General features: G+C 29.8%; 1 protein-coding gene across 1 annotated transcript; it reads left to right on the top strand.

Annotated features, from left to right (window-relative positions):
* The first annotated feature begins 5,907 nt into the window (after positions 1-5,907).
* On the top strand, positions 5,908-8,102 carry SLD1.5 (delta8-sphingolipid desaturase). Its single transcript, XM_003550220.5, has one exon. It carries the CDS (start codon positions 6,200-6,202, stop codon positions 7,544-7,546), a length of 1,347 nt encoding a protein of 448 aa, XP_003550268.1. The 5' UTR covers positions 5,908-6,199; the 3' UTR covers positions 7,547-8,102.
* Positions 8,103-15,557: the final 7,455 nt, after the last annotated feature.

Genomic DNA, 15,557 nt, shown 5'->3' on the forward strand with positions numbered 1-15,557 from the left:
AATTTGGTGATCCAATACTCCAATTTGTGGTGGGCCAAATTAGGTTGGTACTTTTTTGTTTCATTTAAAAGTGAGTCGAGCTGACTCGACCTGTTTAAGTCTCAACCTGTGGTGGGCCAACCTGTGTGGGTTGAGTTGACCCGTTTTGACATCCTTACCTAGAAGTTAGGTTTATTTAAAGTTAAGGTATAATTAGGGTCACAACTCAATCAAATAAAAATAGAAAAATCCAACTTCTAACTCTAGGTTGAATGCACCCGGACCATGGTTGAATCTGATTTTTATAGTTGGCTTTCTAGAGTCTATCACACCCATTGCAATTACCACAGTCAAGCGATGGTGCTCTCTTGTTGCGAAATTTGTTATTTTTCATTTTTCTTTCAATGTAGTTACTTGTAAACTCTCTTTTATTTAATTTAAGCTTTAACAAAGTTCCTACAAAACACGAGCAAAGCTCAAAATAGAAAATCTAAAATAAACTAAGTTTTTAATCAAAACTTAAAAAAATTGAACATAGGCAAAGTCCAAAAGCATAAGAAATATTTCATAATTACCCCTAAGATACCATAAAATGTAGGTAGAGATGTCAATTATCATATAAATTCAAATTCTTTTTCTTATTTTCTAAAGACAGGTAGATATTAAAGGGTTTATAAGAATTCATGAATTCTTCTCAACCAACTAAATTAAATCTTTTTGATTTTTTATATAAATATTATATTATTTGCTTAATTAAAAATATAAGTCTTTTTTTCCTTTTTAAATTTTATTTCCAAACATATTTTAAACCTTATGTTTGGTTGAGTGTAAAAAAAGAGAGAGAAAAGAGATAAGATAGAAATATCAAAATTTTATTATTTATTTGAGAGAGGAAAAAAAGGTTTTTCAATGAGTCTCACAAAAATAATCCTTCTAAAGATTTTTTTATTTTTTAGAAAAAAATATTTTTTAACATCAAAATAATAAATAAATTTAAGAAAATAAGAATATAGTCAACTTTTTTAAATTTTGAGCTAAATTTATTTTTTTAGTTTGTTAAAAACTTTGCTATACAATTTATTTATTTACGTCCATTCTTCCACTCATACACACAAGTGAAAAAATTATCCACTTCTTTCATATTATTTTGTTAATCAAACAACATTTTTTTTTACTCTATTTCTCTTTCACTTTTATCCTTCCTATTTTTTACATATAATTAAATTTTGACATTGTAGATAATAATACTATCTTCATTTTTTATCCATTTTTTAAATAAAAACTTTTTTATTTACTCTTTTTAAATTTCAAAATGATATTAATTATTTTTTCAATCCTATCACTATTTTTAATTAATTTTAAATGTTTTATGTATTTATCCTAAATATAAGATAAACAAAGGTAAAATAAAATATTAAAGTTTATATAAGCGGAGAGATAAAACAAATAATAGAAAAATCAAAAATAACATAAATAATTTTATTATGCTTTTTATTGTGTTATAGACTTAAAAGGATAAATAAATAAGATAATAGAAAAAAATTGAATGGAGGAACTATTGAGTATTGACACCAGAGATTTAATGATAATAATAAAACATTCAAGACTGTCACAAGGATGCTGAACTGCAGATAAGGAGGCCATAAGGGTGGTCCATCTACACAATGAATTCGGCCATTCGCCCATTCCATTACAAAATGTGGTTTATGGGCCTCATAGATCAATTCCTTTCATGACACTTGTCTTGTAGTAGTATTTGTTTTGTTCACTATCCATTACAAAATGTGGATTGTGGTTCTTTTGTTCACTTCTTATGTAATCGGTTAAGAATCCCATTATATTTAATTAGGAATTGATAATTAAATACATAATTTAAATTATAGTTTTTTATTTACTAAATATAATTAAATGTTATTTTTGTTCACTATAACCAATCATTTGTGTCATACCTATTACTTTATATATATTTTCTCTTAGATAAAAGATAATAAGAAATATTGGATTCTTATTCTCTAACATACTTTTTTGAAAATACTATTTATTGGTTAAAATTTATTAAAACTCACAAAATTGAATGGGTCACATATATTATTTAATAATTATTTCTCCTAATTTTATACTTTTCAATATATTTTAACCAATAAAATAGAGTGTGCATATGTGAAAGAGTATGTTACTAATATTTCTGATGATATCATGTAATTAACAGATGCTGCACCCAAACACATGGGATTATTTCAACGTAGTTAAATATTTATGTAAAAAAAAATTATCATTCATAATAATATTATTATTATCGAACAAAAATTTATATCAAGTAGAATCTATAGCAAAAATTACCATTAACTGAAGCATCCTATGAAACGGCACGGTCTGAAGATAATGTATGAAGATATTTTGCATAAAAATGTGTATGGCTAAGCATCTGCATGTGACATATTCTAAAAGCTTTTGTTAAATACTACATGCATGATTCACTTTTTTTCGGCTGCATATGCATCTGACTCAACATACTAGTAGTAGTAGGCCATTCAAGCTTTATGCCTTAGAAAATAAATTACACATTTCTAAGTTCTAACCTTACTCCGAGAATTTTATTATTATATTTCTTTCTGCAGTGGTTTGAATTTAAGATAACTTACTCTGAGTATATTATCTTCTATTAACTATTTTTTTTATATTAATTCTATTAAATAATTTGAGTGACTATTACAATGTTACATAAAGCAATTGATAAATAAATCAAACATATTTTACTTCAATGCTGAAAAAGTTAAATAACTCACACTTTTATAAATAAAAAACTATTTGTACTTCATTAAAATTAATTCGAAAGTAACATTATTTTTAAGTGACAGTGAGCAAGATGCTAGCAACCATTCAATCTCACTGAGCTTTAACTTGCTCTTATCTTAGACACATTTTTATTTTACTAGCTTGCTCCTATGAGAGAGAGAGAGAGAGAGAGAGAGAGAGAGAGAGAGAGAGAGAGAGAGAGAGAGAGAGAGAGAGAGAGAGAGAGAGAGAGAGAGAGAGAGATTTTATTATTTTTCAGGGGACAGCCTGTTATTACAGCTAATAATTTTCTTCACTGACAGTTGTGTTTTATGTACTGTATGTACATGTTATTAGTGTTTGTCGTGATCTTGGGGTTTTTATTTTATCTTAAATTTAAAACTTCACGTATTGGATTTTGCTTTTGTTCCTGTTTTTCTTATTTGCAGTTCTATTTTTATTTTTAGAAATATGGAATATATCATTTTGTTTTTTGTTTTTAAGATGTGATCGTGGAGTGGTTGAAATGAGTGTGGTTTTTACTTCGTTACATCAGTGCTTAAATTATACCGTAACATTAAATAATTAGAAGAAAATTATTGTTGTTTACTGTTATTTTATTTGTCTCAAACAGAGTTATCCTATGGACGATGAATGTGATTTTATAATAAAAAATAAAAAAGCAAAAAAAATTAGAGTTTAAAAACTAGAGTTTGATCTAACTTTTTAAATTGAGGACTGATTTTGCCAAAGAGAAATCATTGTTCTTCCAGCCTTGTAATCTACCATGAATTCTATCAAGAATGAAAGAGAAATCATTGTTCTTCACTCTTTCAGTTAGTAATGGAAATCCCAAATATTTACCCAAATTACTAGTATTATTGAAAAAAATTCCAATTCTTCTCCTTGGAATATTTTTTGAAGCAAAGAAAATAGATTTATGCATATTAACTTTCAACCCCAAGACTAAGAAAATTTGATCCAGAACTTCTTTCAACATTTAGCTATATAGCTTCAAGCCACATAAACAGAAAATATCCTTTCTTATCTTTTTTTATGCATCTAATGAACAACTTCTTGAGCAATAAGGGTATTATTGTGGTTCCCCTCCTTGGAATAAAACTGCTATGGAGCGGGTCAATTATAGAATCCAAATGAACGCATTACATTTAATATTTATTTCAATTAGAGGATATGTAAGAAATAAAGATACTACTTTCTTTTTAAAATTAAAAGGTGACCAGTCAATTGTAGTATTTAATTAACATTACTAGATTCAAATTAATGATTCAAATTATATATTAATTACAAATCTCACATATTTTACTTTCTTTTTTAAAACCAAAGATCGTGTAAATTTGTAATTAAATGCATAAAATGATTAATAATGCTTGTAATTAAATATGTGTGTACGCATGTATATTTGTAATTACATGCACAATTTTTTGGACAGAATTAAACGCACAATTTAAACAATATAATAGTTGTAATTAAACGTGTGTTAATAGTGTTAAATGTTATTTTTAAATGGATTTTCTAGTTTCAATTATTTATTTATTCATAAAGCAAACATTAACAAAATTATGTATGTATCATTAGTTCGTATTAATTAGTGTTCAATTTTTAGTTACTCGGTAAGGCCTAACATTAAAACCATAAACCAATGAAATGGGTTTAAAATAAAGGATTAGTTTTCGACTAAAAGAAATATTCACATTTAATATTTATTAACCCTCGAACAGAATTACAAATTAAGGTTTGCATCTTCACTAAAAGAAATATTTACATTTAATATTTATGGACCCTCAAACAGAATTATCTTTTAAAAAAAGATACACGTAAAAAAACTAAAAGCATAAATATTTTTGCTAATTTTTCTTTACATTTCCCCTAAGTAATAAAATATAAAAGAAAATGTACAAACTATTCCTTTTGAACTCAAATAAAAAAAATAAAAATAGAGATGCCACTCCTCTCCACCGTAAGCAATAATAAATTTAAATCCTTATATAACATCTTTCTATTTATTCTTTTGTAGGAAAAAAATTGTATTAATTTTCTACTTTCTTTATATGATAAGTATTGAACGTATTTTAAGATATTAAATATATTTATTTTCTTCTATTTTTGTCTAACTTTAATATTTTGACACATAAAATAAGAGATATAATAATCCAAATGATTCACTTAATGATGCAAGATCTCGTTACGTTCATGTTAGTGAGAACAATCTATTTAGTAGAAAGATTTGTATTTGATTTTTATTGTATGTAAAATTTTCTTATACATTATTTATCGAAATAATGAGTTATTATTAATATCGACACGTTTGAAATCATTAAGTGTTTATCAGTTCTTTTATTTAATTCTTTTCCTTCTCCTTGTTGGATATCTTATTCGTATACATTTTTTTTTTATTTCTTGAGTCTATAGTGAGTTAGAGACAAGATTCAAAAAGGTTGAATCTTTGATGTTTTCATCATATATGATTGTGTTGCAAAAAACTCTAAATAGATATTCTACATCTCAATTAAATTTTGTTTGGTTAAAGAATCTCTTTCTAATTGCTTGGAAACAATTAGGAGATTCTCTAAAAAAATATGGAGTTTTACTTTTAATTACAACATGTTATGGGATCAAATCAATAACTTCTAAGAATAAATATTCGAATCTCATCAATTTCATAAGTACTATATCAAATTTCATCAATCAAATCATTTTTTTAGAAATACAATACATCTAAGTCATTCAAGTAAAATAATCTATTCCTTGATAAAAAATAAATAAAAAATGTGAATGATGATTGGATTGATGATAAAATAGAATCATAGGTTTTAACGAATAATAGTCACAAATCATAAATGAAATTAATTTATGATCCCCCTAAGATTAAAGCCTGAGAAAAACAGGTGCTCTTTGACCTGGAAAAAATAAAAGAGATACAATTAACATTTCAGATTTTATAGTATTTAAGCACTTCATTTTCTAATATATTCGTTTTCTTATATGCTAGCATTAATCTAATTAGATTTTCTTTGATTTATATTTTTTATTTTCTCATTCCACGATAAATATGTAAGATTATAATAGAGAAAAATATCTAACGCTTAATTAATATCATAAAAAGATGACCACAAAAAAAAATCTTGCCAAAACGTTAAAAAAGAAACAAGACAGAAGGAGTAAGGGAGGAAGATTGGTAAGAGGATAGGAGTATATAAAACATAGAATCCTCCACTCAATTCTTTTATATTTTCCGTATTCAATTTATTTCGAACATTGAAATGAAACTAAAGTTGATGTGGTTATGAAATATGAGTTTGATTCGAAGACACAAGAGTTGTTGTGAGTTAATTTAAAGTGAGGTTTTGCGCACTTTCCTTGTTCCCGGGACAGGACGAGAGTGTTACATAAAGCGTTAGCCTCACTCATCACTGCGACTCCAATGGAGCCTCCCACATCCTACATTTCCACCGATGAACTTCGCAAGCATAACACGCGCCACGACGCCTGGATCTCCATCCACGGCAAGATCTACGACGTCTCCTCCTGGCTCCACCGCCACCCCGGCGGCCCCCTCCCACTCCTCACCCTCGCCGGCACCGACGCCACCGACGCCTTCCTCGCCTTCCACCCTCCCAACACCGCCTCCCTCCTCCTCCCCGCCTTCTCCACCTCCCACCGTCTTTCCGACCACACCGTCTCCGCCGCCTCCTCCGACTACCGCAAGCTCTTCTCCGACCTCTCCGCGCTCAACCTCTTCAACCGCAAGGGCCACACAACCTCCATCCTCCTCTCCCTTATTCTCACCCTTTTTCCTCTCTCTGTCTGCGGCGTCCTCTTCTCCGACAGCACTTTCGTGCACGTGCTTTCCGCTGCATTGATAGGCTTTCTCTGGATTCAGAGCGGCTGGATAGGCCACGACTCCGGCCATTACAACGTGATGCTCAGCCGCCGCCTCAACCGCGCAATTCAGATTCTCTCCGGCAACATTCTCGCCGGAATCAGCATCGGCTGGTGGAAGTGGAACCACAACGCCCACCACATTGCATGCAACAGCCTCGACTATGACCCCGATCTCCAGCATTTGCCCTTCTTCGTCGTCTCCTCTAGGTTTTTCAATTCCCTCACTTCCAGATTCTACGACAGAAAGTTGAATTTCGATTCCTTTGCTAGGTTTTTGGTTAGTTACCAGCACTGGACTTTTTACCCTGTGATGTGTTTCGCTAGGGTTAATCTGTTTGCGCAGTCTTTTTTCTTGTTGTTGTCTAAGAGGAAGGTGGAGAACAGAGGCAGTGAGCTTTTGGGTTTGCTTGCATTCTGGGTTTGGTACCCTTTGTTGGTTTCCTTCTTGCCCAATTGGTGGGAGAGGCTTTTGTTTGTTTTCGTGAGTTTCTCTGTTACGGGTATTCAGCATGTGCAGTTCTGTTTGAACCATTTTTCTTCTGAGGTGTACCTTGGGCCCCCCAGCGGCGGCGATTGGTTCGAGAAGCAGACTAAGGGGACTCTTGGTGTGGACTGCTCTCCTTGGATGGACTGGTTTCATGGAGGGTTGCAGTTTCAGGTGGAGCACCATCTGTTTCCAAGGCTGCCACGGTGCCATTTGAGGAAGATTGCGCCTTTGGTTAAGGATCTTTGCAAGAAACATAATCTTCCTTATAATTGTGTGTCGTTCTGGAAGGCCAATGTGCTGACGATTCAGACCTTGAGGAATGCTGCTTTGCAGGCCAGAGACGGTTCCAATCCGGTTCCAAAGAATTTGGTTTGGGAGGCTGTTAACACTCATGGATGAATGGGGGACCTGAGTGGAGTTTCGTGTGATTTTGCTGTCATTGATAGTTTGATGGAGGTGTGGTGGTACTTGGTAGGTAGGGACGAAATTTTATGTAGTTACATAGGTGCTTTTGGTGGTGTTCTCCTATCAGAATTGGAGTTTTATATCATTATTACCTTGGATTACCAAGGTAAAACTTCAAATCCTGTTGGAGGAAAAGACCAAACGCATCTAAGAAACTGCATAAGTTTTGTCCGGTAGGTAATCCTTGGTGAGAATAATTGATTTGCAAATTGCTTAGAGGCTTCGGTTACTCATTGTCTTGGTAGCGGGAATGGCTAGTCTCCTTTTGGAAATAGGTAATGCTCAGCACTTCATGCTTGGGAATGTAAGCACGGTTTATTCTCGCTTTGGCCGTTGGCCGTTTGATTTCTTTATAAGCCAAGGGTCTCTATTGTTACATAACCATTTGTGTTATGCCTTTGAATACATTGTCATTTGGAGCAAGAAATGTACTGTATGTTAATTTCAGGTTCAGATTCCTGAATGAATGTCATTCCCTGCTTCTTGTTTAGTTCTCATATCAGTTTAGTATTAACTCTTATCTGTACAGCAGATGGTTGCAAATTAATTGTAGCTTCTATTACGAGATAAAGTTAGTTATTTATAGAAGGTTTTTTTTTCCAATTTATCTTTATGGATAGAGGAAGGGTGACCTGATATTTGCACTTGCAGGTAGGTGTGAGATGCCAAAATGAAACCTTAACTATATTTTCTCATGCAAATTATATACCCTCAAAACTAACTACTTTTGAATAAAAATAACTACTTTTGAATCTCCAACTTAATTCAAATTTGCATTTGTATTGTATTGGAGAATTGGAGATTCTTTTTCTTTTCTTTTTTTTTTCATTTTTCTTAAGCTACTTCACTAAAGGGATGTGTTAATGGAAGAGGTTTAAAAACAGCCAATATTTTATAGCATTGGAATTTTGAACTTGTATTTTGAGGAAAGCAGTGGCGTTTTCATTTAAATCTGGCACATAGATTTTGCAACTTTTCCACAATCTAAGTTCTCTTGAAACGTGCAAACTTTAAAAATCAAAATGCATGGCTTTGTTGCATTTCAAATGAAAATAAAAAAGAGGCTAGCTTTGCACGTACTCATTTACAATCTTTTAAAAATTGGAGCAGGAAATACCAATGAAAAAACTAGGAAACAAACTTGTGCTGAGTCATGGCACTAAGCATGTGGAGTGGGACCTACTGGCTTGTTTGTCTTATATAAGAGATGTGATATAAAATCATTCATGTGTCTTTGCCTAATAACTTGAAGCTTTTGAAATTGTAGGTTCACAATGTTCAGAGCCTTTATGACCAAGTGGTCTAGAGTTCAATTCTTGCTGCTCCCATTATTCTGTCGGAAAGTTAAATTTCAGAACAAGGTAGGTTGACTTGTGCATTATCCATTTTTCTAGCCCAAAGGGCTCTTAAGTGAGGGGGCATTTTAAAGTTGTAATATAAAGCCATCCATGTGTCTTCATCTAACAGATTAAGTTTTGGGGATAAGTTGGTTCATGACATCTGAATACACTTTGCCATGTGTAATAACACTGAAAAATAATGTAACCTATTGTATTAGAAACCCTGTGTCTTTTTGTTAACTTATTATCTGTGGTGTTGTTGTGACTATTTGAAGTCTTTCCTTCTCGTTGCTTTCATGTACATGCCTCTATCATTGTGCTGTAACGTATTATTGATGGTTAAATTTAGCCTTTTCATGGATGGATGGATTGATAGTTAGCTGACTTTTAATGGGTGAGTAGGAGGCCTATTTCCTACATCATTGAAGGACTAACATACTACGATATTTCCATGAAAGTACTATGCTATGGAAATTTCCAATTTACAACCAGATGAGTAAATGAAATTGGTTAAGGGACATTCTTATTGGTTGCAAGACACCAGCATGAACTCAATCAAAATGATTGTCATGGTTACATGTCCATGGTTAAGTACGAGCAGAGATTGGACTTCAATTATTTTTATAGGTTAAGGTATAGTCAAAGAGTGTCAACGATAGTTATACAGAACTAGAGAATGCCCAGGTTCTAGTGACAGAACTAATAACATCTTTTTCTATAGGTTACTGCAATTAATATCTTTCTCCACACTAGAGAAAGACGTATGAATTAGCTACTATGATTTTGTAAACTTGAATGCCAAAGTAAAAATCTTCTCTTTGGGCATATGGATCAAATAGTCATCAAATATGCGAGATTTTTTGAGGGTGATAGGAAAATTAGAACAGTGCATGCCATTTAATTTCTTTATTCTATGGTTCATTGATTTTGATTTGAACTTCGTTGTTGTAATTTGATTTGTATGATCAATGCTTGATTATTCTTGCTAGTGGACTTGTGCCATGGTCAATTATGTTTACTTAAGCTGCATGAGCTTAAATAAACATAATGTGTTGTGCAGGAAGGTAGCATAATGTGTTTACTGGTATCCATGATTTATAGACAAACTAGAGGTTCTGTGATTTTTGTTATCAGCTAGATAGTTGGCTTCTGAGGAATAAGTCTTGTACATTTGTTACTTTAGATTAGTGCCTTGAACTTGAGAAGTTAGCCTTTGTAGTAACTCTACTGCTTACTTAGGGTGAGAATTTGTGCACATTTTTGTACAGCTCTAAAATCTGAAGCCTGAGAGTTGTATAACAGAGTGAATGAATTGTCGATTGTGTTCTTTTGCTGGGCCATCTGCATGTTATGGTGATTTGTCTTGGATAATATTAGCAATTAGCAAGCCTAAGGGCAGAAGCTGCATTCTTGTCCTGTTAGGAAAAGTTGAGTTGGAAAGTTCATCATCTTGTCCTGCAAGTATGGGACAAGAACATTACATTTTTCTTGACGTCAGAGAACCTCATGATTTTGTTGGTGAATGTGACAGGACGTCGTCTCCACTCCCCGGGAACAAATTGTTACCCGTCTCAGCAAGTCATCAAACAAAGGAGCCAACTGTCATGACTAATGACCCATTTAACTGTTAATTGTTTTTTCAGTTAATAGCTAGCTGGGTAGGATTTTTCTTGTTTTGTTACTAGTGAAATAGGGAATCTGAGACTAAGTGTGTAAATACCCTGCTTGAACCTCTCGTTAAACAGATGAGTTAATTCCCTTTTCAATCTGATATTCATTATGGTACCAGCAAAACTCTTCTAAAACAATTCTTGGAAGAGATCTGCTGCGTGATTCTGATCATGAAGAGCAGGCACGAATCTACCTTTATAAGTTGGGGGCAGCTGTGCTCACAAATTTTTTAGGAAAGATTGACAACTGTAGTCTTTAGGAAAGTATATGCGTTAGTTTGCTATGTTTAGCCTGATCCATTTTGGCTTATATTTAGATGATTTACTGACTCACCATTAGGAGGGTCTACTTCAGTTTAGTAGTGTGCCTAAGTTGTTATTATAAATTTTTTATATCTGAGTTTGATTCCTATGATATAAAAAAAAAGTGATTCACTTGCTGGCTTATTAGATGTACTATGTTTTTGTTTGGTCTACGTGACTACATCAAGTCCAGTTAGCTTGGGAGCTAATGAATTGGTTCACAAACTCAATGATAAAAATATTGAAAATTGAAAGAAAAAAAAAACTGAAAGTATGAAAAAATATTAAAAATTGATAAAACTGAAATATAAATTTTCTTATCAAAAATTGATAAAACTGTAATATAAATTTTCTCATTAAAAATTGATAAAACTTTAATATAAATTTTCTTATTAAAAATTGAAATGTCTAATGTAATATTAACAAAAATATAAAAAAAATATACATGAAATAATAAAATAGTAAAATCAGAAAGAAAACTCCATCCACATCTAACATCACTCAAAACATTAAATAAGGCATAGAAAGCTAAACATCTCTAATTTTTTAAATCAAATTATAAATATTCAAATACAAAGAAATAGGTCATACACATTAATGAAACACAAGTATTAAATATTCAAGTATAGTAGTAAATAATCCTCATGATACATTAGATAGTATTGTTGAGTAAATAAAAGCATTAAACTATAAAATAATAAATAATTTTTCAAAAAGAGATAATTGGTCTGCAGATTGACCCATTAACCAGAAAACAGCAAACTAAACCCATTTAAATCACGGAATTAAACGAACTGAACCTAATAAATCTGCATTTAAATAGACCAACATTTTAACTAATCTTAATCTGCTTAGACTTAAAAATAAACGGACTGTGCACACGTCCAAATCTATATACCCAGCCACATACATAAATCCGATCCAAGGAACATCATGGCTAACCATCAATCCACTTTTAAATTGAATAAATTATTTCTTGATTTCTGTGGTTGGAAGTTTGATCCGGAATATTATGAAAATGTTTTGTTTTTCTGAACAATGACAATGAGGTATTGTTTCCCACTTATGTGATGCATAATAACGCAGAAAGTAAAGAGATATAAGCACGCAGAGTAAAACGCAAATAAATTAGTTGGGAGGCAAACTTAAGATTTTAGAAAAGTTAAAGTTGGTATTAAAAAAATTAGAAATTAACATAAAAGTTTTTTCTGATGTGATGAGCTCTCTTGATTTGATTCTTCAATTCAGTAGTCTCTCTCAAGACTTGGGAAGGTGAAATTGGTTTTGATGCCATTTCAAGTTTCAACGTTCGACCACTAATATGATGAGTCTGTTACCACAAAATGTAAAATTATCTTTTGACCTTTAACCAGTATTATTAGAAGTTCGTGCAATATATGGGTTTTTTTTTTTATATTTTGGAACAGGTATACATTTTTTTAAATTTTTATAAAAAAAAATATTAGTCGTTAGTTTGTTAATTTTTATTAGCAAGATATTCAAATCTAAGATTTATCTCTCTTTTCCTTCATTTTTTTTACCACCAATCCAATCTTATATATCCAAGAATGTATGTAGTTAATTGTTTAAAATTTTGTATGAAAACCTTTTTTAGTGACATTTAATAAAAAAATATCATATAGTTAAAATTCATCAACTTTTTAATAATTATTTTAAAATATTTATTAAAATAATTTCTAAGTGATTAAATATAATATGAGAAAATTCATTGCCTACAAACATTAATTAAGGAACATTTTATATAATATTTTTTTGGTCATGAGTCAAAAATTGTCTCCCAATTCACTAGGTCAAATACCGTTCGCACAAGAAAATTTGTACACGATAAAAATAGAACAAAAATTTTCATGTTAAATAAATTATTCTTACTCATATAAACAAAGGGTCGGTTTTCATCACTACGTCAATCATTTCTTATATTTTATATAATATTATATAATATATTAGTTGAAATAGGATTATCTTTATTTTTATCCAATCCAAAATTTTGATAAAGTCATTTTTTTATAACTTAAACTTGATTTGATTTAGACCGTATAATATGTGATAAGACTAAGACAACTTGATTTCTTGATATAATATATCTATTTTAATATTATGCATTATTAAATTGTAGGATTGTATAAAAAAATTGTAGGATTAAAAAATTATAAAAACTATAATTAAAGTACAATTTACCATATATATTTCAAGCTAAATAATATTAATAGAAGTAATATATTTTTTTATATAAAATATTATTTATTAAATTAAATTCTTATTATTAAAACAAAATTGTTCATATTAAAAAAAAACATTTGTTTAACTAGAGCAAGGAGATCCCCATTGGACCCTAACTACAACCGTTCTTCTCCATTTTGGGCCTTAATAGGTGACACAGAACACAACCCATCAAAACAATAAGTATGTTACTATGTCTACTCCATTTTTTTCTAAGTAGACTCCCATTTTTTTTTATTATTACATATACTCTTTATACCCATAACATTGATAAATAATCATTATTTTGGAATGTAAGTTTTAGAAAAATGTTTTATTTTTAATATTCCAAAAAGTTCTTTGCATAATATTATTTTTCTGTTCCAAAAAATACTTTTCAGAATGTTGAAAAATAAAAACGTGTCTTGAAAAGTACTTCTTGAAATAAAAGTTTGCAAAGTACTTTTCATAATGATAAAAAAAATCTTAAAAAAATTCAAGCTGAACACTAGGACCATTAAAAATCCTATATAAAGGGGAAAAAAGTGTACAAAAATGAAGCAATTGAAGTGGAGAGAACATATAATTGATATCAATCATTCAATCTGAATGACTCTAAGAGGCACTTTATTACAATAACTTTGACAAATTTAAGGCCTAGCCATATGTTGTTGCATATATAAGAAATATTAATGGTATTGTGTGAGTGAACATAAATAAAATAAGAAAGAAAAGTAGCTGGGGGCATAAACTTGCTACATTCAATTTTGAAGGATAAAAAGGCCTTAATGTTAGAGCAAGAGATGAATAAAGGAAGACCCAAGCAAGATCGAAGGGGGATCAAGGGAGTAAAAGAGGGGAAAGAAATGTGTTGTTGCTATGGTAGAGGGAGTGTTTTCACATGGTAGTGAGTTGTTGTGTTGGTGAGGTTAATATTTATTTTTGCTATGAGGATGGTGAAAATTGTAAATAACCTTATTTTTAGAATTCTGAATTGTAACATTCTTGTATATGGGTTTAGGTACCCCTTATGCATATAATCAATATATATTTTATTTTGCCAATAAAAAAATGATAGAGGGAGTGTATAAGGGAGAGAAGAAGTTTGAAAAGAAAAGTTATTTCAGTAATTTGAAGTCAAGGGGTTTATAATATTAAAATAACTTACGTACTCTATCAATCAACCGAATTAGATTTTATTGAAATAATACTTAATTTTACTTCTTTATTATTCTCAACTTTTAAGCTTATTAAAATTTCCCGAGTACATCAATGAAAATATCAAAATTAGAACTTTGGGATAAAAGAGTGTGAGAAGAATAAATATGTCATTAGTATACTATTGACGGTGAAAAAAATATTAATGAAAGAATAAATCTAAAAAATATTAATAATATTAGTATTATTATTTTATCAATATATTTATGCAGAAGTATAAACTAGTGTTAATAATATTAGTATTAATGTTGAGGCAATTGAGATCCATGTGATTTTGAACATCTTATTTGCATATTTTAATTACTAAAATTTATATCTATATGATATTTTTTAATAATTAATTTTATTAAAATATTATTTATCTATTAATTGATAATAACTTATAATAATAATAATATTATGTATACTATTAGTTTTAATTTATTGTATAACTTTTTATTTAATAATAGTAAACATATGTGCAACTTAGTCTCTATTTAAGTTACATATATTATAATTTCATACATAAGGCAAAATGAATATGTCTAATATAACCTATTTTATCCAATAAAATTAATCCTAACCAAGTTGAATAAGTCAATTTTTATCCTAGTATAGATATACAAAATAAATGTTTCTTTTTTTAAAAGATGAAAATGTTGGGGATAAATGTGTATGTTCAATATTTAATTTATCATCTTATTAATTTTGATAAATAAATTATTTATTTATTATTTTATTAAATTTTTTATCTAACATGTATTGAACAATTTTAATCTAAATTATTCTTGATCATAATATTTATTAGATAAAGATTAATAATTATTAAATTACATATATAGATGATATACACGTGAATATTATCATCAAACTAACTCAATTGAAATTTTTTAATGATTTATATTATCGTAAACTATCAATAGGAAATTCTTAAGTAGAAATGTAATAGATTTCTTAAATCAAAGATTATTATAATAATTAACAAGTTGTTTATTTTATTTTAATATAGACACACAATGCTTTAGAACACTAATTAAATAGACATTGAATATGATAAATACTTGTAGAATTAATGATTAATCAAAAAATAATTCATTAACTCTTGATAATAAGTTTGAATTTTATGATATAATTAAAACCTTGTTTAGAGCAATTGAATGGAAAAATAAAAAAGTTTCTAAAGTCATTCACTAATTAAATATAATGTATTAACTT

Source organism: Glycine max, chromosome 17 (assembly GCF_000004515.6).
Source record: "Glycine max cultivar Williams 82 chromosome 17, Glycine_max_v4.0, whole genome shotgun sequence".
Taxonomy (NCBI): domain Eukaryota; kingdom Viridiplantae; phylum Streptophyta; class Magnoliopsida; order Fabales; family Fabaceae; genus Glycine; species Glycine max.

Coding starts and splice junctions, on each gene's coding strand:
- SLD1.5 (XM_003550220.5), top strand. CDS start 6,200: ATGGAGCCTCCCACATCCTACATTTCCACCGATGAACTTCGCAAGCAT.